The sequence below is a fragment of the Hyaena hyaena genome, unplaced genomic scaffold (genome assembly GCF_003009895.1).
Source record: "Hyaena hyaena isolate Hyena2069 unplaced genomic scaffold, ASM300989v1 scaffold_11, whole genome shotgun sequence".
NCBI lineage: Eukaryota > Metazoa > Chordata > Mammalia > Carnivora > Hyaenidae > Hyaena > Hyaena hyaena.
In genome coordinates, this window is record NW_024080643.1 from 7,374,576 (window position 1) to 7,400,886 (window position 26,311).

General features: G+C 40.0%; 1 protein-coding gene across 1 annotated transcript in view; it reads left to right on the forward strand.

Annotated features, from left to right (window-relative positions):
- MICU2 (mitochondrial calcium uptake 2) overlaps window positions 1–26,311 on the forward strand; it is a 127,121-nt gene that overhangs the window by 29,119 nt on the left and 71,691 nt on the right. The window contains exon 2 of the mRNA XM_039255028.1: window positions 3,237–3,381. Coding sequence (XP_039110959.1) covers window positions 3,237–3,381 — 145 coding nt within the window. The remainder of the gene's footprint in view (window positions 1–3,236; window positions 3,382–26,311) is intronic.

Below are 26,311 nucleotides of genomic sequence, written 5' to 3' on the forward strand. Positions count from 1 at the left end.
TAGTAGATGCCCCAGTAAGTGTTTACTTGAAAGGTGGATTAGGATGCAGGGAAATTAATAGTAAGAGACTGTGACTTAGGGGCTTCCACTTGATATTCCATAAGAGAAGCGGTAGGATTAGAATCTACAGTGGTGGTGACCTCCAAGTGATAGCTGTGTCCTCAGCGAGCAGAGTGTCAGAGGTAGTAGAAAGGATTAGGGAAAAAAGAGACATTATTGGTGCTGCCATGGGAGTTGAAAGATTTGTGGGTCGGAGAATAGGTTTGTTTATACCGTGAAGTAGCAGGAATTCAGGGCCACAATACCAGATTGAATTGTGAGGATGTTAGTAGGGGTTGTTAGAACTTGTGTTTCATACCATCTGCTGATAAAGTCATGGTGGCAGGACAGATTTGGAGGTCGTTTGTTTCTAAGTGACCTTCTGAATTCGTGGCCTGTAATTCATATGACAACTTTAAGCTCAGAAATCAGCCCGTAAAAGAGTGTTTTAGTTTTACATCCTCTACTTTTTCTTGTTCACTGGAGAGGATACTTAATCAGAATTGGAAGGGATGACAACCTGGTCAACCATTATTTAAAATGGCACTTCCCAGAATAATTGGTTCTTCTCCAGACTCTTCGGAAATGTTAAGCTTACATAAATTATAGACACACAGGCATATGGACAATGGCAACCATGAGATAGGGGGTTTTAGGGTCTAAACCTCCTGGAAGAAAAAAAAAAGAAGACGTCTTTGAAAATAGTTTTTGTGTCTTGCTGCAAAATAGCAGAAGGTTTGTGTTTTTACCTCCTAGTCATTTCAATACCGCAGGGCAGTGTGGGATTGCTACAAGATGGAGGTCAGTCCGCCTTGTTAGAAAGCACTTTGAGGAGGAGGATGAGCGAGTAACTCACTCCTTTTAGTTGGTTGGTATTTGAGAGAGTTTGTTTACACAAAAAGGATTAAGTTAGGCAAAAGGGTATTCTTTTAGTTAGTCAGGAGCAATTTAGATACTAGGAAGTATTAAAAAAGACATTTGTTTAAGAATTTGGAAATATACTATATTTTTGTGTGGATCACTTTTGTTAACTTCCTAATAGACTATACAATGCTACTAGTATAATAAATAGAACTGTTCTATAAACTAATAGTGTATATTCCCTTCTTTCTGTTCTTCTAAAATACCATATTCTCATATCTAGGACTTGGGCAGTGCTGTGACATTTACTGAGAAGACTCTTACCCACTCTCCCTTCCCTATCTCATTTGTATACTTTCTGTAATTTCACTGCCAAAACACTTAGCACATGCTGCTAGGAATTAATGTTCATCTTGTTCACCACTGCTTTCTGACACACTCAGCATCAGTTTGTTAAATAAAATAATAATATAGCTATTACTATATTTGCCTCGCCTATACAATCTTCAGAGTATTAATAAAATTCAGTTTCCTTCCTTTTTTCTTTAGAGAGAGAATGCGAGTGGGGTGGGGGAGAGGCAGAGAGAGAGAGAGAGAGAGAGAGAGAATCCTAAGCAGGCTCCATGCTCAGCATGGACCCTGCCACGGCACTCAATCACACAACCCTGGGATCATGAGCTGAATTCAAGAGTTGGACACGTAACCAGATGAGCAATCCAAATGCCCCAAAATTCAATTTTTTTATTATTAGGATAAGAGTATCGACATGCCTCTTGAGTTATTTTTATAGTAGTAATTTAAAGAGAAATAAAAGGAAAGACCCAAATAGACAAGTTCTAGAGAAGAGACACAAATAGACAAGTTCTAGAGAAGACAGGAGCTCAGATCATTGCAGGAGTACTGAGTATATACATTTAGTACTCTGGTATGTACTGTATAGACCACAAAAGGGGTATAAAACTAGCTTCTTGAAGAAAGCAACTATCAAATTAAGGAGAGAGAATTAATACCAAAGAATTGAGATCAGCCAAAAAGGAGCTGTTGACTTAGAATTTTGTTGGCTTTGAATTTGAAGAGGTTTAAACAACTGGAATTCACACTTTTTCCCCATTTCAGTTCTAGTCAGTGAATGTCACTGTGTGTCAGGGTAGATAATGGGTTCAGTAGTAGTAAATGTGAAAGGGAAGTGATGTGTCCAGGAAGGGTGCTGTGGTTCAGATCAGAGCATTGTTTTAAGGTGAACAGTCCAAGGTCAGACGAGGCTTTTGTGTTTCACAGATAATATAAGATGCTCTCTTGATACTGGCGTCTACATTAGCTCCTGTGCTGTCTCCTTCCGTATGTCCGGGGTACAATGCCCAGCCTCGGACAGGAGATTAGTGCGGTAGTTAAGGTATTCAAACACTGTGAGTGGACACTTCTGGTTTTTTATCCTGGCTGTGCCATTTACTTGTCTCCTCTAGTATCTGTCTACTCTAGTATCTGTCGTTCAGTCATTGTGAAGACTGAGTAATTTACGTAGTACAACCCCTTGCACACAGCAAGTACTCAGCGATGGGTTAGCAATAAAGATTTCAATATTGTCTCTATCGGCATTTGAGTTGAGATCTAGGTACCATTGCATGAGATATACAGACTCTGACACTAGTAGTATTTTACCAGTTCTTGTCCTTTTAGCACTTTGTACCCGTGATGTAAATAGATCTCCGAAGACAGGGCTATATATCAGACGTGATATATTTTATCTTTATGGAAAAGCACAACTTTACTTGATCTCTAGCCTACCCATCTCTCTGACTTTACTGTGTGCCCCACCGTCCGTGGACCAGTGTGACAGGAACGCTTACTAGAAGCACACACACGTGGGAATCTCATGGTGGGGGGTCTTACTTTATCCCTTGCTGGACTGCGCTTCCTCCAGGGAGCACCGTGGCTCACTCACTACACTCATGTGGCCTCTGTACGTGTTGGCTCTTCAGAAAGGCCTCCCCTAACTGTCCTATTGAAAGTACTACTCCTTATGACTCTCTTATCCGGCTTAATATCTCTTCAGGGCCCTTCTCATCACCCTACATTATTTTCTACGTGTATTCATTCATTGTCGTTTCCCCGTTCCATCTTGTGAGTCCCCTAAGTGTCATTCGCTGTTGTATCTTTGAGCCTGAGACAATGGCAAGCAGACACTCAAGTAAATATTTGTTAAGTGAATGATTTAAACCTTTGGAGAGTAGTAGACCTAAACACTAAAACTGCTCTTTGAAGATCGTAGTAGAAGTAGCTAAGTTGAGGAGTCATCCTGAAAAAAAGTCTTCAATTGCAGTTCCTTTCTCTTTTAGAAAACTGTTGACCCCGGAGAGATGGGAGAAAAGCTGTCCCTTCGTAAACAGCGCTTCATGCAGTTTTCGTCACTGGAACACGAAGGAGAGTATTACATGACGCCACGAGACTTCCTCTTTTCAGTGATGTTTGAGCAACTGGAACGTGAGTTGTTCTTCGGATCTTTTTAGGTTTTTTTTTTTAAATGAAACGTTAAGGCTGAAAAACTTCTATTTTTCAGAATTGATAACAGCTTTTCTTCATTTTAATTATAATTCTTTGTACAGTCCATTTGCTTAGACTTACCTTCTTTGTGACACAAATTAAACTTTTTATGTATTTATCTAAGAAATAGTTGTTTTATATATGGGTTTTTCTAAAGAGCCAGAGAAAAAATAGGTACGTTTTTAAATGTCACTAAATATGTTGTTAATAGAATAATAGAATAATATGTTGTTAATAGAATAGGATATTAGTTTTTGGTGGTGTTGATGTTTTAAATTGGGCAAAAAAATGAAATTAGATTAGAGCAACTGGGGAGGAAAACCCACAAATAGAATGAAAAGCATATAGAATGAGAAGCAAAGATCTAAGATAGTTTTATTTCATAAAACGTCAACTTTTAGTTACACTAACTGATGTTAGAAATTCTTAGTTTTATTACCTAAACTAGTCCCTTTTACTTTGCAGAGAGTAAATATGGGCCTGTCCTCTGTGCCCTCGATTATAGAAGTGGTCTCTGAAAACTTCTTGACTCACTAGCCCCTGTCAAAGTGTGCTGGGAGTATTGTCCTGTAGGTAGCTGTATGTGAGACAGGTGACATGGGCGAGGCCAAAATGAGCAGCGACAAGTGTAGATTGAATTGAGAAAGACTACAAGGACTTGGGAAAGCATTATCGACAATGAGAGATGACTTGAATAAAAACAAAATGAATCATTATGGCGTGCTTTAGACAGTATGTTCACCAGTCAGGAAAACCACAGAATTGTCTAGGTGTAGTGACAGAGCAAACCGGAAAACACGCAAGGGCCATATTGTACAGTAGCCCTCTGCGGCCATCAGAGACTCGTGTGTTTGGTCGAGAAGAGCGGATGTCGTTTTTGACCAGTAAGGGACCAGTGAGGGTTTATGAGCAGAAAAATAAATGCAGGTTATTTTGGTAACCTCTTCTTTGGCGGGGGTTTGGCAGAGTATGGATCAAAACCCTTAAAAACATGTACTCCCTTTGGTGCAGTAAATTCGCTCCTAGGAAACTAATTGGTCTAAGTAAATGACTGGAGAGATACAAGAATTTTTTTTTTTTTTTTTTACATTGTTTAGTCTCTCCCAACATAGAGTCTGAACACAGTCACTCCCATTCTCACAGCAAGAAAAAAGCCGAAAAACTAAAAATCAGCAGCTAGTTGTAGCTCCCTCAGAGGAGACCACAAGGCGTAGGGACCAGAAAACTGGGGTGGGCAGATAGAGAGAAACAGAGCTTACCCAGAGCAGAAACTGCCCGGAAACCAGCACTGCGGCCAGCAGCTGGTAGGCCTGTTTAGAGAGTGATTTGGCTGATCTCTAGAATCTGAGCATGGGCTAGCTGGAGAGAGAAAACCTCGTGAGGACCCGGCCATGAGGGTCCCACGTACTTCTGTGAGTTTCCCTGGCGGGAGCCCCACGTGTTGTCACAGAGAAATCTTCCCTCCTTCCCTCAAGGCGGTGGGAGGTGGGGGGGAGGAATCATGGGAAATGCTCCCAGAGCATTCTGTTCTCCTTAGCAAAGGCCTGCACCAACGGGACGCTGTTGTACCAGAGTCTGACCCACTGGCGTTCTACCACAGCTGCCCAGCCTTGAGGAACGGAAGGACCCCGCTCTCGCCCCTCCAGCCTTTCTGTCTCACTTAAGTAGAACAGAAACTTGAAAGCACTCGTGAAGATCACAGCCCAGGGACACAGGCTCACTAGCAGACTGAGACCTAACCATAGGCTCTGAAGCACTGCTGCCCCCACACGTCAGCGCACGTCAGCAGGGCTCCTGTCTGGTGGGGGACACACCCGACACAACTGCGCCTCTCGGGCCGTGCGTGTGGAGGAGTCTCAGGGATCTGAAAGCAGCAGAGGAGACAGAACAAGGACACCAGAGAGATTTTAGCCTCTGACGCCTGAAGCTGCAGCAGACAGTAACCCATCCTGATGTCATTCAGATAAACAGAAGCTCGCACTTGAGGCCTATTTCCTTAGTAACGCTCACCTAATAGATCCTATCTGGCTCTCAGAAGGATCGGTTGGCGTGCTAAAAGGCAGCCTGAAGGGACCAAGCAAGCACCAGAACCAGATCCAAAGACGACAAAGATTTTGGAAATAGCAGACCAGAATTTAAAATGGCCATGATTAATATAACTAAAGGCTCTAACAGAAAAAAATACACAACATATAACAGAGAGGTAATGTAAGCAGAGATGAGGAGACTCTCAGAATCCAAAGAAATGCTAGACATAGAAAACACTATGTATGAAGAATACTTTTAATGGGCTCATCGGAATCATGCTCTGGGCTGAGGACATTATGAGCTTGAAGACACGTTAATTGAGACTTACCAAACTGAAAAGAAGAAAAGACTGGAAAAAATAAGGTCCAAAAAATGTGGGGCAATTGAAAAAGGTGTAACATGCACATAATGGCTATACCAGAAGAAGAAAGAACAGAAGAAATATTTGAAGTTAGTAACAACTGAGAAATTTCCAAAATTATTTGTAAACACCAAACTACAAACTCAGGAAGCTCACGGAATTCCAAGCAGGATAAATATTTTTTAAAAGCCTACACATATCATTCACACTGCAGAAAATCAAAGACAAAGAGAGACAAAAATCAAATCAAAGACAAAGAGAAAATAGAAGTCACAGGGGGAAAACCCCTCACCTAAAAGGAAACAAGGATAAGAATTACATTCTACTTCTCTTCAGAAACTATGCAAGCAAGAAGAGAATGAAGTAAAACATTTAAAATTTTGAAAGAAAAACCCATCAACCTAGAACTCTGTATCTAATGAATTTTATCTTTCAAAAATGAAAGAGAAATAAAGAATTTCTAAAACAAAAACTGAGGGAATTTGTCACCAATAGACAGACCCACTCTAAGGAAACATTAAGTTCTTCTGAAAGAAGGAAAATGATAGAGGTCAAAAACTCAGGTCTACATGAAGACAGTAAGAGAGTTAGAAATGGAATCGATGAAGATACAAGAAAATCATTTATTTTTCTTAACAGATCTGATTGTTTTGTTTTCAAAATAACAAAAGCAACAATGGTTATAGCTTATGGAAAAGTGGAATGCATGACCGCAGCGTTGTGAGGGACGGGATTGAGGAACCCGGGATTCTCTGCTGTAAGGCACCCGTGCTGCCCGTGAAGCAGTACAGTGTTACTTGATGTATATTTAGATTGGTTATAAATGTATATTGCAAACCTTGGGGAAACCACGAAAATATATTTGAAGAAATATAATTGACATGCTGTAAGAGGAGAAAATCAAATTATACAAAAAAGACAAAAAAGGAAGCAAAAAACAACAGTGAACGGAAAACAGTTACAAATATGGCAGATGGTAATCCAGCTATATCAATAATCACCTTAGATATGAAAGGTCTAAAGATTGGTCTAAAGACCAATCAAAAGACAAGTATCTTATATGTATTACCAAAAAGAAACCCACTTTAAATATAAAGACAGATTTAAAACAAAGCAATGGAGAAAGATGTACCATGTTGACACTGAGAACAAGAAAGCTAGAACAGCTATATTCATTACAAACAAACCAGATTTCAGAGCAAGGGAAATTTTCAGGAAAAAGAGGGGCATTAAGTAATGATAAAAGGAACACAAAACAATCCTTACTGTGGATATGCCTAACTACAGAGTGTTGAAATACATGAGGCAAAAACAGCACTGCAGGGAGCAGTAGATGAATCTGCTGTGCTTGAGGCTTCAGCACCACTCTGTCAGTGATTGACAGGGGCAGAAAATCAGGAAGTCTCTAGCTGCTCAGGACCGTCAGCCATCTGGATCCGTGTGATGCATACAGAGTACCGCCAGCCAACTTGATCTGTGTGACACTTATGGAATACCATCAGCCACCTGGATCCGTGTGACATGTACAGAGTACCGTCAGCCAACCGGATCTGTGTGACACTTATGGAATGCCATCAGCCATCAGGATCCGTGTGAACGTACAGAGTACCGTCAGCCGTCCGGATCCGTGTGACACGTACAGGGTACCGTCAGCCGTCCGGATCCGTGTGACACGTACAGGGTACCATCAGCCATCCGGATCCGTGTGACACATACAGAATACTTCACCCAACAACAGAAGAATCTGCATTCTCACCCTAACTTGGACCCTTCATCAACATAGACCATGTTTGGGGCCATAAAACACACCTAAACAAAATTATAAAAATAAAAATCATATGAAGAATGTTCTCAGGCCACAACAGAATTAAGCCAGAAGTCCATTAACAAAGATAACTGAAATTTTTCACAGTATTTAAAGATTAAACAACCCCCCCCCCCTTTTTTTTAAGAGAGAGCACAAGTCGGGGAAGGGCAAAGGGAGAGGAAGAGAGAGAATCTTAAGCACGCTCCATGCTGTCAGCACAGGGCCCTACTCAGGCCTCAAACTCAGAAACCGTGAGATCATGACCTGAGCCAAAATCAAGAGTCAGACACTTAACCAGCTGAGCCACCCAGTTGCCCCTAAAAAACACACTTCTAGATAAAACATGAGTCAAACAAGAAAATCTCAAAAAAAAAGTTTTAAATAATTTTGAACTAAATGAAAATATACAACCAATGAAAATTTATGGGATGCAGCAAAAGCCATGCCTAGGGGGAAATTGTTAGCATTAAATGCATGTTAGAAAAGAAGAAATATCGGGGCGCCTGGGTGGCTTAGTCGGTTAAGTGTCCGACTTTCGCTTAGGTCATGATCTCGCGGTTCGTGGGTTCGAGCCCCGCGTCGGGCTCTGTGCTGTCTGCCAGCTCAGAGCCTGGAGCCTGTTTCAGTCTGTGACTCCCTCTCTCTCTGACCCTCCCCTGCTCACACTGTCTCTCTCTCTCTCTCCTAGAAAAAAAAAAATTAAAAAAATTAAAAAAAAATAATAGCCCAATATCATATCACAATGCCTACTGTCATTTTCCACATCCAAGGAAAGCAAGTGACTTATTAATGTACAAGTCAGGATGGTATTATTGAGTAGAAAACAATGTGGTTAAAAAGGGAAAANGCTCACGCTGTCTCTCTCTCTCTCTCCTAGAAATAAATAAAACATTTAAAAAAAAAAAAAAAAAAGAAAAGAAAAGAAGAAATATCTAAAATTAATAGTCTAAGGCTCCAGTTTAGCAAATTCAAAAAAGATAGCAGGTTAAATCTAAAATAAGCAGAAGATAAAATATTAGAGCAGAAATCATTGAAATAGGAATTTAATAGAGAAAATCAATGAAACCAAAAGCTAGACTTTTGGAAAGATCATAAAATTGATAAACCTCTAGCCAGGTTAACCAAGTGTGGGAAAGTAGTATCATATGATTTTCATTTTATTCAAAACCCATAAAAGAAAAGATTATTTTTAAAGTTAGCTGTATGCTGAGTAAGTAGCCTTAAGATTTCAGAATTCCTTTTAGGAAAAAGTGTTCTTTTATCTGGAAAAAATACCTTAAGGAATCTATCTAGTTATAAAAGTAAATAGCCTTTGAATAACATTGCAGAATTAGACAAAAGTGGGCTAAGTATTTCTGCATAATGAAGAAATGGGAAATTTAGAGTTTTCAACTGGTATCCTCAGAGAATCCTAGGAAGGAATGGTATATAAGACTGAGTGGCAAATTCAGTAACATGTAGGACCAAGCAGAAAGAAAGTATTATGTAAATTGAATCAGTGTAGAATATGATGGTGGGGGGAGGAAGGGCCAGCTATTATAAGCATTTAAATTTCAAAATTTTATAAAAACACCCTGCTACCCAGCTTAACATTTCTGCAAGCATGTTGGGTCCATAGACCCCAATTTGTAACTCCTAACCTATAGATTCAGTATAATGCCAGTAATAATCCCAATAGGGTGGGGCGCCTGGGTGGCTCAGTCACTTAAATGTCTGACTTTGGCTCAGGTCATGATCTCATATTTAGTGAGTTTGAGCCCCATATTGGGCTCACTGCTGACAGTGCGGAACCTGCTTGGGATTCTCTCCCTCTCCCTCCCTCTCTCTCTCTGCTCCTCTCCTGTTCATACGCTCTCCCTCTAAAAAATAAGTAAACATTGGGGCGCCTGGGTGGCTTAGTCGGTTAAGCGTCCGACTTTCGCTTAGGTCATGATCTCACGGTTCGTGGGTTCGAGCCCCGCGTCGGGCTCTGTGCTGACAGCCAGCTCAGGGCCTGGAGCCTGTTTCAGAGTCAGTATCTCCCTCTCTCTCTGCCCCTCCCCTGCTCACGCTGTCTCTCTCTCGCGCCTAGAAATAAATAAAAACATTTAAAAAAAATTTAAAAACAAGTAAATATTTAAAAAAATCTTTTTTTAATCCCAATAGGGTGTGTGTATGTGTGTATGTATTATGACAGGCTGATTTGAAAATTTAAATGGAAAAACAACAGGCCTGAAATATCTAAGACACTCCTACCAGCTTAAGACCTATTATAAAGTTATAGTCATTAAGATCAAGTGACATTGATACAGGAATAGACAGATTGGCCATTGGAACAGAATAGAGCCCAGAAACACATGGGTATACGTGGGACTCATGTATGATAGAGGTGGCATTGTAAATCAGCGTGGAAAGGAAAGCCTATTCAGTAATTGGTATGAGTACAAATAGATACCCATATGGAAAGGAATAATTTTAAAATTGTTAAATGATAAAAAGATAATTTTAAAAATCTCCTTGGGCTAGAGAAACATTTCTTAAATAAGACAAAAAGCACTAGCATAAGAGCTTGACAGATTCAGCTATATTAAAATTAGAACTTCCATTTATCAAAAGTCACATTAGAGAAATTGAAAAGACAAGCTGCCAACTTTGGACAACATTTATGTACAGTACTGACAAAGAATATTTAAAATATGTACAAATCTACAAATCGATAAGAAAAAGACAACCTGATCAAAAAATGGGCAGAAGAGACAAACAGCACTCACGGAAGAGGAAACATACAAGAACAGTAAACATAAACATATATTTACCTTTATGAGTGACTACAACAAGGTATAAGATCATACCTTTTAGATTTTCAGCAGTTAAGTCTCTTAATAACAAAGGCTATAGAGATATAGACCAATAAGGCCTTACTTTTCTATCCTATTGGTTATAAGTATCAATGGAAACAGCTACTTTAGAAAACAAATTGGCACAGTCTTGTAAAGTTTGCATAACTTTTTTTTTTACGTTTTTAAGATTTCTGTATTTTGAGAGAGACAGAGACAGTGTGAGTGGAGGAGGGGGTAGAGAGAGAGGAGAGACAGAATCCCAAGCAGGCTCTGGTGCAGAGCCCAATGCGGGGCTCAAACTCCTGAAACCATGAGATCATGACCTGAGCCGAAACTGAGAGTCGGACTCAACCGACTGAGCCACCCAGGCGCCCTGAGGTTTGCATAACTTTTGATCTAGAAATCCCATTCCTCCGTGTGTACATGCTGTGCGGCCAACGGGAACACTTGCCCATGTATGGAGTATGTGTATAAGAATACTCAGAGCAGCAGCAGTAGCAAAAAAGCTGGAAACAACCCAAGTGTCCATTATCTGGAGATGGATAAATACACTGCTGGTGTGTTCATACACTGGGATTTTATTTAGGAGTACAAGTGAACAAACTGAAGAGATCAGCTCCCATCATGTCAGCATGAGGTGCTCCATGGACCTGCTTCCCACTGAAACTGATTACATATTTTAGAATATCATTTAAAGTCTCTGGAAATGTTCTTAAGGTCATACAGCATATGGAGAAGCATATATTCAAAACATCAGCTAAAATTGAGTAAGAAGTGAGGGTCTGTAGTGTTTGAACTAAGACTGATCCCTCCCTCCTTTCAGTTCAGTGAGGCCGGAACTCCACTCCGGACTGGAAACTCCATTCCAGACTGTGTCCAGCTAAGAACACAGGGTCCCCTCTACCCCAGCTCCTAGTCAGAAGGCTCACTTCCCCAGGGTTGAGCAGGACACTAGCATTTCTCATCCTGCCCTCAGTTATTTGCTAAGTTCTGTGCAAGTGCAGTTCAAAGGTGAGAGCTCCCTTCTTGCTGCCCCCCACCTCCCCCCTCCCACCCCCGACCTCACTTGTAGAATACAGAGTCTGTCTTGGGCTCTGTGCCACTGAGAATATTGACACCTTGATTTCTCTTCTCCCCACTCATAAGGCATTGCTTCCCCACTGAGGTTGGAGATTACTACTACGCACCTTGTACAGTGTCACTCAGCCCCACTCCCAGCTCTAGAGGCCTGGGTCAGAGAGTCTGCCTGAGGGAAGAAGCAGGTGGTAAAAAGAATAGTTCCTGATCTCTTTGCAAAGAAACTGACCTCATTTTAAACAGCATGGAGAAGCTTAAGCCTGAGGATGCTCTAAAAAACAGGTGGAGATCGTGGTGAAAGGTAACTGGGAGCTTATTGATAGGTTCAGGAAAGGTAACAAGCTTAACTGTAGGCTGACTAGTTTTGCAGAAGAGAATGAGGGAGAGGCAGCAGGAAGGAGCCCTCCTGGGTTCATAACAAATACTAAACACTGACCACGGGAACCTTGAGATCATGACCTGAGCCAAAGTCGGATGCTTAACTGACTGACTAAGCCACCCAGGCGCCCCAAGTTTTATTCCATTCTTATCCAAAACAAATATTTTATATGATTTCACTCTTTATTAAGACTTATTAATCTTATGGTCTTTCCTGGAATGTCCCATGTGCACTTGAAAAGCATGTCTATCCTGATATTCTTAAAGAGTTCTGTGTATCTGTTAGGTCTAACTGGTATATGGTGTTGAGTTATCTAGTTCCTTATTCATCTTCCCTGTGGTGGTTCTGTTCATTGTTGAAAGGAGAGTATTGAAGTCTCCTTTCTTGTAGAACTTTTTCCCCTTCAATTCTGTCAATCTAGCAGAGTTTTTTTTTATTTTTAAGCAAATAAAAAGTAAGAGTGAATATGTAAAAAAATAAATTAATTAAAATAAAATAAAATACAGCCTGCAAAGGTATTCAACAATTACTAATAGTACACTCTTAGCTTTTGGCACTATCAGTTTTTACATTGTCTTTTTGTTCCTGCAAAATATATTATTTGTATAAAAGAAAAAAAATTAAAGTGCTTCTTAAATCTACATTTAAGAGATAAGTGAAGCAAGAAGATACAATTACAGAGATTTTTTAAAATATGACTATTAATCCACAGTGAGAATGTAGTATCATAGAAGTCAGAAAATATTTGGTCAGTAGTGTGGGTGGATGTTCCAGAAAGGTCCAGTAGAATGAAAACTGGAAAGAGGCTGTTGGATTTGGTCACTAGCATGAGTCATTAGGACTTTTGGTAGATCAGTTTCAAGAGACTGGTGGGCAGGTGGTAAACAAAATTAGAAGAAAGGAAAACAGCAGGTATAGATTGCTTTTTCTAAAAATTTTGGTTCTAAAGGATATAAAACAGAGGGATGATAGGGAGAAAACAAAAGATAATGGAAGAATTCTTTAGATATATTTTGTAGCCAAATAGCTCATGTTTATCAGAAATATCTAGGGGCGCCTGGGTGGCTTAGTCGGTTAAGCGTCAACTTTCGCTTAGGTCATGATCTCGCAGTTCGTGGGTTCGAGCCCCGCATCGGGCTCTGTGCTGACTGCCAGCTCAGAGCCTGGAGCCTGTTTCAGAGTCTGTGACTCCCTCTCTCTCTGACCCTCCCCTGCTCACACTCTCTCTCTCTCCTAGAAATAAATAAAACATTAAAAAAAATTTAAAAAAAAAAAAGAAATATCTATGCTGTGTCCTATACTATAATTTATGCTCATTTTTTCATATAAGTGTTTCAAGTAGAGGTTGTAAAAAACAGATCATCATCCTCAAAATATTAACATATCATATACTTGTAAATAATATGAATTAGTATTTGTTTTCTCTTCACATTTGTTCACTCCTTTGATTTTCGTTAAACATTTTTTTCTTTGGGCGCCTGGGTGGCTCAGTCGGTTAGGCGTCTTGACTTCTGCTCAGGTGATGATCTCACAGCTTGTTCGAGCCCCGCGTTGGGCTCTGTGCTGATGGCTCAGAGCCGGGGTCCTGTTTTGCATTCTGTGTCTCCCTCCCTCTCTGCGCCTCCCCCACTCACTGTCTGTCTGTCTGTCTGTCTCTGTCTCTCTGTCTCTCTCTCTCTCTCTCTCTCTCAATAAATAAATAAATAATTTTTTTTAAATGTTTTATTTATTTCTAGGAGACAGAGAGAGAGACAGCGTGAGCAGGGGAGGGTCAGAGAGAGGGGGAGTCACAGACTGAAACAGGCTCCAGGCTCTGAGCTGGCAGTCAGCACAGAGCCCGACATGGGGCTCGAATCCATGAACCGTGAGATCATGACCTAAGCGAAAGTCGGACACTTAACCAACTAAGCCACCCAGGCACCCCAATAAATAAATAATTTAAAACAAATAAGTTTTCTTCCTCATCAGCTATGACTCTGTGCTTAATGTTATCAAAGAATTTCCTCCCTTTTATCTTCTTTTAGTCGAATCTAGTTTTTGCTTTACCCTATTTTAGCCACAGACCCATGCTATTCTTCTATTCAAGTTCAAAGTTTATGGCTTTTTTCTTTGTTTCATTGTTTTTATGCAATCCTTGATTTAACCAATTTAGGTTCTTAGAGCATTTGCACTTTTATTATTCATTGGAATGCAATTAAACTCATCAGAAGGCATTTAGCTAAATCAAGAATTCAGTAATTTGCAGGCCAAATAATACGTCCTTTATGCATATGATGTACTTCATTTTTCATCATGGATAAGAAGATAATAATCTTGGTTGCATTCCTCCGGATCATGGTGAACAGAAAAACAAGGAAAAACAGAGCCAACCCAGTGACCCGTGATCTTCGTTGTATAAACGCACATACGTTCTCTCTCTCTTTCTAAGAAAAATAATTTTTTAAAAAAGGAAATCAACCTGTCTGAAACTGAATTCCCATCAAATCCCTTCTTTCCCTATATCTTTGTGACGGCACAACCTTCGTCACCTCTCTAACCCACTCAGTCTTCTGGGAGTTTCCATAGACCTGTCCTTCTTTCTCATCTTTTATATCCAGGCCATCACCAAGACCTGCTTTTTCTGCCTCCTTAATTTCTCTTGTGTTTGTCCTTTTCTTATTTCCTTTCCCTTGGGTAAGGCTCTCAGCCTTCTGCCTGGATTCTTGCAGCGGCTGCCTTGCCTTCAGTTTAGACTTCTTTTTCCCCATGCTAACAACTGACCCTTTTACACGCCTACCTAACCTTAGTGTTTCCCATAACTTTTAAGCTTCATACTCAGAGCCCTTGCTGCTCTGACTTGTGCCTATCTCTCTCCTCTGTGTTGTGCTCTTTGCTCCATTCGTACAAAGTGACTTAACAACCATTTCATAATAAAGCTGTGTTTATAACAAAGCAGCAATATTGTCATGAGAAATTCACTAAACTTTATTTGGAGAAAAGAGTCAAATTTCTTATGACTTGATGTCTCATGGTAATTTTAGCAGGTGGCTTGTTTTAGTAGAATATGATATTTGATGTATTCTTTGTACATTGTAATTTTAGTAAGTTAATTTTGGCATCTTCATAATTAAAAAGGTTGCTGAAAATGTGCTTAGGATTACCATAATAGGTCTTTATACTGTTAGAACATTGTGTTATATTACAAAAGGAAAATTTTGTGGTCAAGTGTACTTTTCTTTTTGCCTTAATGGCCAGCATGCTTAATCGAATGTATTCTGTTATTATATAATGTATATCTTATACCTATTATATGATTTTTTTTTAATGTTTATTTATTTTTGAGAGCGAGAGAGAGAACAGAGAATGAATGAGGGAGGGGCAGAGAGCGAAGGAGACACAGAATCCGAAGCAGGCTCCAGGCTCTGAGCTGTCAACACAGAGCCCAACTCAGGGCTTGAACTCAAGAGCTGCGAGATCGTGACCTGAGCCAAAGTCAGACACTTAACCGACTGAACCACCCAGGCGCCCCAATATATTCTGTGATTCCTTAACATATTATATAATGCCTTAGAACAAATGCTGTTATAATAGCATATATGGAATGCTGTACAGTGTCTGTCTACCTTATAAGTTGTGTTTAGAATACTGTATTTCAATTCATTTAGTCACACAGAGCTGCATTTTTATTTAGCTGTCCAAACTAAGGCAGGAAGCACAGAAGTGGATGAAGGATGTGCTAAGATTGGAACTTGTTTTTAACCTCATTTGCAGGCTTTGCAATGGCAATATAGGAAAGTTTGCTAAAAAAAAAAACAGCCCAAACAGCAGTGAAGGAGGGGACTGTCCAAATCCTCAAGAGCTACAACATAAAATTTTAGCCATCTCTCCAAAGACTAGACATAAGCGTGCTATCTACTGTCATTCTGTTTCTCATAAATCCAGTTAGGCAGATACATGGAGCTGAATTAAATTTAACATTAAAGTATTTTATAAAGTATAAAGTTATCTCGCCCACCACCATCACCTCCCTAACCTTAAACACCTGTTACTATTCCCTTCTTGGGTCTCCATTCCAGCCACATGGCCTCCTTGCTTTCCATCAGACACAACAAATGTGCTCCCATCTAGGGCCTTGTCACTGCATGTTCCCTTGACCTGAAACACATTGTCCTGATATCTCTTGGCTAATCCCTTCCCTTTTTGCTTACGTTGCCTTCTCAGGGAAGACATGTACTGTCACACCACACACACCCCCATCCATTCATTTTGCTGCACTTGTAATCCCTCTCACCTTGTTCAGGTTTTTCCCACAGCATTTATCGTGACCTCATGTATGCTACATCTGATTTACTGATTTTCTAAGTTTATTGCTTATTGTCTGTATTCTACCCCTAGATTGCCTACTCCATGAAAGCAGGGATTTTTGTCTCTTGTGCCCAGTGACACAGACCAGATGCCCAGAAAAGTACTTGATGTATAGCAGGTGTTCATTAACAAGAGTTTCTTTAAACTTCTGAGGCGAGATTGGGTAAGCAGTCAGATATACAAGAAAGAGAATTGAACCAAAAGTGTAAATTTAAGGCTTTCAGTAAATTAGTGTTATTTAAAGCTAAGAGACTAACTAACTAACATGGATTAAAGACCTAAACGTGAGACCTGAAACCATAAAACTCCTAAAAGAAAACATAGGTGATAAACTTTTGGACATTGGTTATAACAATATTGTTTTGGATCTGTCTCCTCAGACAAAGATAACAAAAGTAATAATGAACAGTTGGGATTACAGCAAACTAAAAAGCTTTTGTGTGGCAGGGAAACTATCAACAAAATGAAAAGACAACCTACTGAATGGGGAAGATATTTGCAAATGATATGTCTGATAAGGGGTTAATATCCAAAATATACAAATAACTTATACAACTCAACACACACACAAAAAAAAATCTGACTTAAAAATGGGTACAGGGGCGCCTGGGTGGCTCAGTCAGTTAAGCGTCTGACATCAGCTCAGGTCATGATCTCACAGTTCGTGGGTTCAAGCCCCGCGTCGGGCTCTGTACTGACAGCTAGCTCAAAACCTGGAGCCTGCTTCTGATTCTGTGTCTCCCTCTCTCTCTGACCCTCCCCTGCTCACGCTCTCTCTCTCTCTCTCAAAAATAAATAAAACATTAAGGGAAAAAAAATTTTTTTAATGGGTACAGGGTCTGAATAGACATTTAAACACACACACACACACACACACACACACGGCCAAGTGTGAAGATATTCAACATCACTAATCACGAGAGAAATGCAAATCAGAACCACAGTGAGATGTCACCTTATACCTGTCAGAATGGCTAATATCAGAATGATAAGAAATGTAAGTGTTGGCAAGGGCGTGTAGAAAAGGGGTCCCTTGGGCACTATTGGTAGGAATGTAAACTGGTACAGGCACTGTGGAAAACAGTATGGTAGTTGCTCAAAAAATTAAAAGCAGAAATACCGTATGATCCAGTAATTTCACTACTGGATGTTTACCTGAAAAAAAATCAAAGCACTGATTTGAAAAGGTATATGCACCCCTGTGTTCTCTGCAGCATCATTTACAACAGCCAGGATACGGAAGCAGCCCACATGTCCCTCCGTGGACGAATGGATAAAGATGCAGCATATCGTGGGACAGATGGTAGCTATGCTTGTGAACAGTGTATAATGTATAAACTTGTCCAATCATCATGTTGTACACATGAAACTGATGTAACATTGTGTGTCTACTCTACTTAAGTAAGAAGAGGAGGAGTGGGGAGAAAACTTACGGTATACCTTAATACCACAGTGGAATATTACTCAGCCAAAAAAAAAATGAAATCTTGCAATTTACAACAACATTGGTGGACCTAGAAGGTATTAGGCCAAGTAAAATAAGCCAGAGAAAGACAAGCACCATATGATGTCACTTATATGTGGAATCTAAAAACCTCATCAAAAACAAATGAGATGTCCCTGGGTGGCTCAGTCAGTTTAGCATCTGACTTCGGCTCAGGTCATAATCTCACAGTTTGTGAGTTTGAGCCCTGCATCGGGTTCTGTGCGGACAGCCCAGAGCCTGGAGCCTGCTTTGGATTCTGTGTCTCCCCCTCTTTCTGCCCCTTCTCCACTCACACTCGTGCGTGCGTGTGCACTCTCTCAAAAATAAATAAATATTTTAAAACTTTAAAACAAAACAAATGAACAAACAAAAAATCTTATGAGAAACAGACTCAAAAATACAGACAACCAGCTGGTGGTTACCAAAGGGAAGATGGGTTGTGGAATGAGTAAATAGGTGAGGGGTATTAAGAGTTACAAACTTCTACTTATCAAATAAATAGGTCATGGGGATGTAAAGCACAGCATAGGGAATAGAGTCAATAATATTGTAATAACTTTGTATGGTGAAAGATGGTAGCTACTTTGTGGTTAGCATTTTGTCATGTGTGTGAAATGTTGAGTCACTGTGTTGTACACCTGACACTAATATAATATTGATTGCCAACTATACTTCAGTTAAAAAATAAGAGAGTAAATGAACGGATTGAACATTGGATTTGGCAACATGAGGCTTTATTGGTGACTTTTCATAGGAACAGTTTTGGTAGAGTCTTGTGAAAAAAGCCTAACTGGAGTGGTTTTTAATGGAAATGGGAAAAGAGAAAATGGAAAAAAAAAAAAAATAGACACTGAGGGGTTTGACATTAAAGGAAGGAGAAATTTGAAGCCGTAGATGGCAGTGGAAGTGAGATGAAGAGCAGATTTCTCTAAGACAGGAAAACAGAAGTATATACGTTGACAGATGAGAGAGGAAACTTGACGGTGCAGGGAAGAGAGAATTTCTAGGCCAAAGTCTTTGAGAAACTAAGAGGGGGAAGAGACTAATAACACAGGGGAAGCTTGGCATTGGAAAAGGCACGCTACATGGTGGGCGCTTGTAGAAGCTATGTTTCTCTTTCTCAGTGAATGAAGAATCCAGGTGAGTGAGAAGTGAAGAAGGGGGTGGAATACTGGAGATTTGCCAAAATAGTCTTCTAAAACAGTAAGGTTTGACTGTAAGGATTGAGAAATGTCATGTGATCACCAATAGCCTTATTATAATCCCAGTTGAGGTCACTAGTTATGTATTTTAAATAAGTCTAATCAACATGATTGTAGTTACTTTACTCCATGTTCAGCTATACAAGTGTAGGGACGGGAAAGGCAGGGAGTTGCCTCTAACCAGGGTTGGGCTCAGCCACGAGCACATGACAAAGTGACATAGAAGCAAGGGAATGATTACACTGGTTGGACATGGAAACTGAGCCAGGCGGGAAATTACAATATAAGCAGACAAGCAGTAATGAGAAGGTGGTGGTATCAAATAGATTGTAGGGCCCAGTGGGATCAGAGGGTGGGTGGAGTCGCATACATAGTTGAAAAAAGAACAGTTGATGGCACACGTGCTGGAGTAGCACAGAAACTGCTTTTGGACGCTGCCTCCGCCACTTAGTAGCAGCGGGTCTTCAAGCCGACATTTCCTTGTCACTGAAATGGGAATGCCAGGCAGCACCTGCCTTAAAGTATAAAGACTCAGTGATGTCATAGGAGTAGAGCACGGAGTTCCTGGCACATAGGGAACTCTGAATTTTAGCCACTTCATATCATTGTTACTCTTATTAGGGAAGGTGCAAAAATATTGGCAGTTGTTATACCTAAATTCTGGGATTGTGAATGATTTTAATTCTTTTATTCTTTTCTGTATCTTTTAAAGATTTTACAGTAAGCATTATTCCCAAAATTCCCCCCCCCCGCCCACAATAGTATTTTTAGTTGTAACTCTGCTTAAGTTTCAGTGATTAAAAACTGAAAACCAAACATTAATGAATTTATGTAGCTTTGGAAAACCAAAAGCGTCTGGGCTAAGATAATAGGGTGAGTTTTATCATAAGAACTCTTTCCTAAGACAGAAAAAGCAGATATTTGTATCTCCTGTGTATGCAGCTACGTTTTATATATTGGTAATAATATTTGAGGGAAATCAGTGCTACCACTACCCCATAAAAAATACCTGTTCCACCACTTGTTGGACTATGATTTTAGCTTCATTCTTGAAAAAACTTTTCCCCACAACCAGAAGCCTTTTAATAATATAAGTCCCCTTACGAATAAAGTCACAGCTTAACCCTCTAGTGCCAGGAGCCAAGTGTAAGCAAAAACAGGTCACAGAAGACACGTCAGGGAGTGTCTGCGAGGGGAGGAGTAAGAGCAGTACAAAGATACCACAGGAACTGTGCCCCGGACTGGTCCTGACTATCGAGTGCCTTTATTTATACTTACAACATAGGCCAAATTCAGTTTAGCCTGTTGGCAGTTTATTATGGTGTGTGTGCCAGGGTTGCCTGTGTGAGCCCATGTCTTTGTGTATTGGTCTTGGACTTCTGAAATTCCAAAAATGAATCTTCAATTTTAAAATGGTTACAGTTAAAATATATAGTTCTTATTTTTGCCACTGTCATAGGTATTGATTAGAGGCTGGCCTGAGATTGTTTTCAGCTGTATAAAATTAGGTGTAATTTCATTCTTTAATCAAATGTGAAACAGAATTTTCCAAATTCGCTCCATAATCCCTTCCCCTGGAGCGCTTGTGACAGATCTGCAGCTCTCCTCCTCCCTCCCGTGGTGGTGGTGGTGGTTCGGAAGGTCTGGGGTAGGGCTGCGGGCTCAGTCAGTAGTCCCTTCTCCCCCCTCCAGATCTTTGTTAAATTCCTGATCTACCGTCTGTCTCTATGAACTTGCCTGTTCTAATACCTCTTATGAGTGGAATCACACAATATTTGTCCTTTTGTGTTAGCATAATGTTCTCAGGGTTCATTGTGTTATACCATATATTTAATTTTTAAGCGGCTGAATATATTCTATTTTATGGACATACTGTTCTTGTTTTTTCATTCATCACTTGATGGTTGTTTCTACTTTTTGGTTATCACAGAGAACCAGACACTTCCCTGAACATTCATGTGCAGGCTTCTGTGTGAACACGTTTTCACTTTCCTTGGGTGTGTACTTAGGACCATGCTAGGTCACGCGGTAATTCTGGTTAGCTTTCTGAGAGACTGCCAGACGCTTCCACGGAGTCTGCACCAGTTTACATCCTCACTAGCAGTGCATGAGGGCTCTGCTTTCTCCACATCCTCCCCTAAACCTCTTAGTTTCCAATATTTGTAGTTTTCTTTATTATTATTATAGCCGCCCTAGCAGGTGTAAAGTGTTATCTTGTGGTTTCAATGTACATTTTCCTAATGAATGGTGATATTGAGCATCTCTTTGTGTGCATGTTGACCACTCGAATGTCTTCTCTGGAAAAATATCTTCATATTTTTTGCCCATTTTTTTCTTGGCTTATTTAGCTTTTTATTGTGGAGTTGTAAGAGTTCTTTATATATTCTGAATAGTAGACCATTATCAGATAAATGATTTCCAGAAATGTCTCCCATTCTGTATGTTGTCTTTTTCCTTTTTTGATAGTCTCCTTAGACATAGAAAAGTTTTTGATTTTGATGAGGTCCAGTTGATCCATTTTTCTTCCTTTGGTTGCTTGTTTGTTTTAATTTATTTTTAAATGTTTATTTTTGAAAGAGAGAGCGTGAGTGAGAGGGGAGCAGAGAGAGAGAGGGAGACACAGAATCCAAAACAAGCTCCAGGGTCTGAGCTGTCAGCACAGAGCCCGATGAGGGGCTCAAACCCACGAACCGTGAGATCATGACCTGAGCCAAAGTCGGACACTTAACTGACTGAGCCACCGAGGAGGCGCCCCTTGTTTGCTTATGCTGTAGGTGTCCTGTTAAAGAATCTGTAAGCTAATCTGAGTTCATGAAAATTTTCGCCTGTTGTAGTTCTTCTGTTTAGATCATGGTCCACTTGGGTTGATTTTGGCATGTGGTAAGAGGTGAGGGCCACATCCTTCCTTTTGCATTTGAGCATCCGTTGGGTTGTCCCAGCACCATTTGTTGAAAAGATTGTTTCCCTAAAGAAGTCTTTGCACCAACTTACTTCATTTTCAGTGAAGAAAGTAGGGATGATCTTCCTGAAATATTTCATCATTGCTTTTTAAAATGCTGTCGTGTGACCAAGAAGAGTTCTATTCTGCAGGTTTTCGTAAAGAGACAGCAGGATTTAGGCTCAGTTACATCTCCCCACTAATAAAACCTACATTTTATTTTTTTAAGTTTTTTTTTAACATACTCATTTTTAAGTAATCTCTACACTCAGCCTGGGGCTCAAACTCATGACCCCAAGACCAAGAATCACACACTCTTCTGATTGAGCTAGCTAGTTTAGAAAACTGAACTTCCTAGTCTGTCTTATGCTTTTCAAATTGACTACAGCTTATGCTTAGTTTCAGTTTATTAGATGTATTTGAAGTAGGTCTTGGCTAGTATGGTTGATCCTTGAACAGTACAGGGGTTAGGGGTACCTACCCCCATGCAGTCAAAAATCCACATATAACTTTTGACTCCCCAGTAACTTAACTACTAATAGCCTTACTGATAATATAGTTAATAGCACACATATTTTGTATGTTATATATATTATACACTGCATTCTTATAATAAAGGTAGAGAAAATGTTAAGAAAATCATAAGAAAGAGAACATACATTCACAGTACTGTACGTATACTTAATGAAAACACCCATGTATAAGTGGACCCATGCAGTTCAAACCCATGGACATTCATTATTGACATATTCCATTGTGATTTCAAGATATTCCAAAGTTCCTTTAGTTTCAAGTTTATGCTTCAAATTTCTTGTGCTTAAATACCAGTCTTTGACAAACAAAAAGTGTTGAAAAGGATGTGGTGAAATTAGAACCCTAACATGTTGTTTGTTGGAATGTAAACTGGTACAACTTTGGAAGACAATTCGGCAGTTCCTCAAAATGTTAAAGAGTTACTGTATGACCCAGCAGTTCCCCCCCTAGCTCTGCCATGCAAGAGAAGTAAAAACATACCTCTGCACAAAAATTTGTACGTGAATGTTCATAGCAACATTATTCACAGTAGCCAAAAACCAGAAACAAACTAAATGCCTACCAACAGATGAATGGATCCACAGAATATAGTATATTCATACAACGGAATATTATCCAGCTCTTTTTAAAAAATGAAGTACAAGCTGCCATATAATGCACATGAACTTTGAGAACATTATGCTAAATGAAAGAAGACAGCCACAGAAGGCCACATATTATGTGATTCATTTATATGAGATGTCCAGAATAGGCAGATCTGTAGGGACAGAAAGTAGATTAGTGGTTGCCTAGGAACAGGGGAGGAGGAGTGACTGCTAATAGGTTTACATTGTTTGGGATGGATTTTGTGGTATGTGAAATATGTCATAATAAAGGTTTAGAAAATAACATGTATAAAAAATGCTAATCCTTGTACCCATTGAAAATAACAAAATTTTAAATTATTATAGTTCAGAAAACATAAATGGAGGGGCACCTGGTGGCTCATTTGGTTAAGCCAACTCTTGATTTCAGCTCAGGTCATGATCTCACAGTTCATGGGATCAAGACCCATGTCGGGCTCTGTGCTGACAGCCCAGACCTTGCTTGGGATTCTCTCTCTCTGCCCCTCCCCTGAGCGTATGCATCCACACACACTCTCTCTCAAATAAATATTTTTAAAAAGAAAACATAAATGGAGACACTAAAATAATAAAAACATGACTTGATGTGCTTTTCTAATACCAAAGCTCCTTGTGGTTTGCAGCAGGTATGTGAATCAAAACATCCATCTATGTACAATTCTAGTAGAAAAGTGAACTGATGTATAGGAAGTACCTTGTTTTTATATGATCAAAAGTTTTAAAAGTATAGATTGATGCTAAACTCATTTTCTAAAATATAATTGCTGTATCAGGCTTCCAAGGACTCACTGAGAAAAGTTTTATTCCCATTCCTCCAGTTAAACATGAAGTCAGTACCTGAATTGACCAGGGCTGTAAGTATAATCTACTCTCACGGCATTTGAACACTATACAAAAGTACCACATTTTTTCCAATTGGTTGCTCTACACACATAAACATTTCTACCCTGGGCTTTCTTATAAACACACGCAAAGCTAAAATGGAGCCCAGTGAGGATTCCCTTAGTTGTCAGAGTGCATGATGGCAAGTAACTTGAGACCTCCATGCCCCCTGACTCTTCACCACCTCACCCCCAACTGGGGAACATGCATTTTCCCGTGGGGAAGAACAGGATGAAAGCCCGCAAGCACCGTGTTGGATATTGGGATAAACGTGAGTAAAACAGATACTGTTATTGTGTTAGTGGAATTTGCAGTCTAAAATAGGAGTCTGGGTAACAGACTGGCTTCAGTGTGGTAAGGTTTCAGTGGAGAGGTCAGTTGGGGCTAGAGGAATCAGGACTTAACAGAGGGTATTGGAAGACTGGACAGAATTTCCTTTAGTGAAGAACACAGATCAGATTGCACACAGGCGATAAATCGGCGAAGTTGCAGACTGTATCTCCAAACATGGCTGCACCAGTACTTCTGTTCCCTTGTGCTCTTCCACAGCTTGGCCATCAAGAGGTGGAGCCTGTGTCCCCTCCCCTTGAAACTTAGTGACTGCCTCAATTCGTAGAGCTTGCATGGAAGTGGCAGTGTGGCCCTTTGGAGGCTAGATCCCAAGATGCCATATGGACATAAAGGCAGTTGCTAATACCATTTTTAATGGTGAACGATGGACTGCTTTGCCCCCAAGATCCAGAACTGGGCAAGGCTGTCCACTCTGCCGCTCATAGTCAGCGCTGTCCTGGAAGGCCCAGCCGGTGCGAAAGGCAAGAAAGGGGAAGGAGACCCACAGGTTTAAAGGACGGGCTCACGATGTCTGTGTTCAGAGACAGGGTTATCTGTGTAGAAAATCACAAAAGCATTCACAAATAAAACCACTAAAATTAAGTGAGGTCACAGGATATACAAAAATCTCTATACAAAAATCAGTTGCTTTTCTGTTCTCTGGCAATCTCTGATGCATACACGCTGTTTCTTACACTTTTTCATCCATGTTGTAGCAAACTACCTGGTCACCTACTCAAAGAGAAGATAAAAGTCTTCAGATAGCAGTTACCTCAGCTTCCTGCCACCCAAGCTGCTTGCGTGGCTCCCCGTGCTCCCTCCTCATCACAGTAGAGGTGACTGTCAGGCCCTCCTGGCTGTTCCATGTGTCAGCACCGAGCTGATTCACGCCAATCCTTCAGATGTTAACTGTGCACTTCTTATTTGGAGACGCTCTCCATACAGATCTTGCCCTCTCCCCGTTTTTTTAGTTTCTTAGCTGGGGCTGTATTTCTCCCTTTACATCAGCTTTTAAACTGGAATTAAATAATTTGCGATTTATAATGGTTTTCATATTATTTCACACTAAAAGTCAATCCTATTTTGAAAAGGACTATTGCCTTTATTTCTTTTTCAGATATTTCATTGTTAATGAATAAGAAACACAACTAAATTCTGTGTGTTAATTTTATATCCTGCAATTTTACTGAATTTGCTGATTAGTTTTAACAGTTTTTGGTGGAGTCTTTAGGATTTTCTACGTGTATCATATCATCTGCAAACAAATACAATTTTACTTCTTTTCTGAAAAAAAAAAGTCACTTTTTTTTCCCCTTCAAGACCAATTGAAATGTATTTGAAGAGCAGCTTAGCAAAAGTTGACAAGTAGGCCAGTTGTAGATCTCTTAGGAGATCACCATTTGTCTCCCTCTGGAAGGAATACCAACCAGAGGGCATCTCTTGCTATGTTTATTCCAGTAGAAGTAAGCAGGCCACATGCTCTGTTGAAGGAAAATAACACTGTTTAATTTGCCCTCCTTTTTTCCTCCAGTTTTCACTTTTATTAGTGATATTAGGAAGTTTAATTGTTTTGCTAATGTGTCATTTTCTGCCTCGGTTTCCATATTAGCTGTGACTGAATTCAAGCAAGTATTGGAGTAATAGTTCTTTCATATGCTGACCCTGACACTGAGGTGCTCCGTACATTCATGCAAAAGATAGGAAATGACGACAGAGTCTCTGTTGTCTGATTTCTGTGTCAAAATCCCACTTACCTCCAGCAAAATGAATTAATAATGTTTTTATAGTTATGATCATCAAATAACACTATTTTGGCTGGAGGCAAAGATTTTATTTGACCTGTAACAATACTGAGTGTGTAGTAATGCACTAGTACTTCAGAAATCCTTTGTAAACAGTGAAAGCCACATGGTGGAATCCCTAGGAGGGGTGGAGACCTTCAAAAACATTCTGCTTCCTGAGCCAGAATTCCATCACAGTGCTTCAGGGACCTTCAAGATCCGATGCCTTCCCCTGCCAGGAGAAACCACGGTGTATTTTCCACTCTTCACGCTCAGACA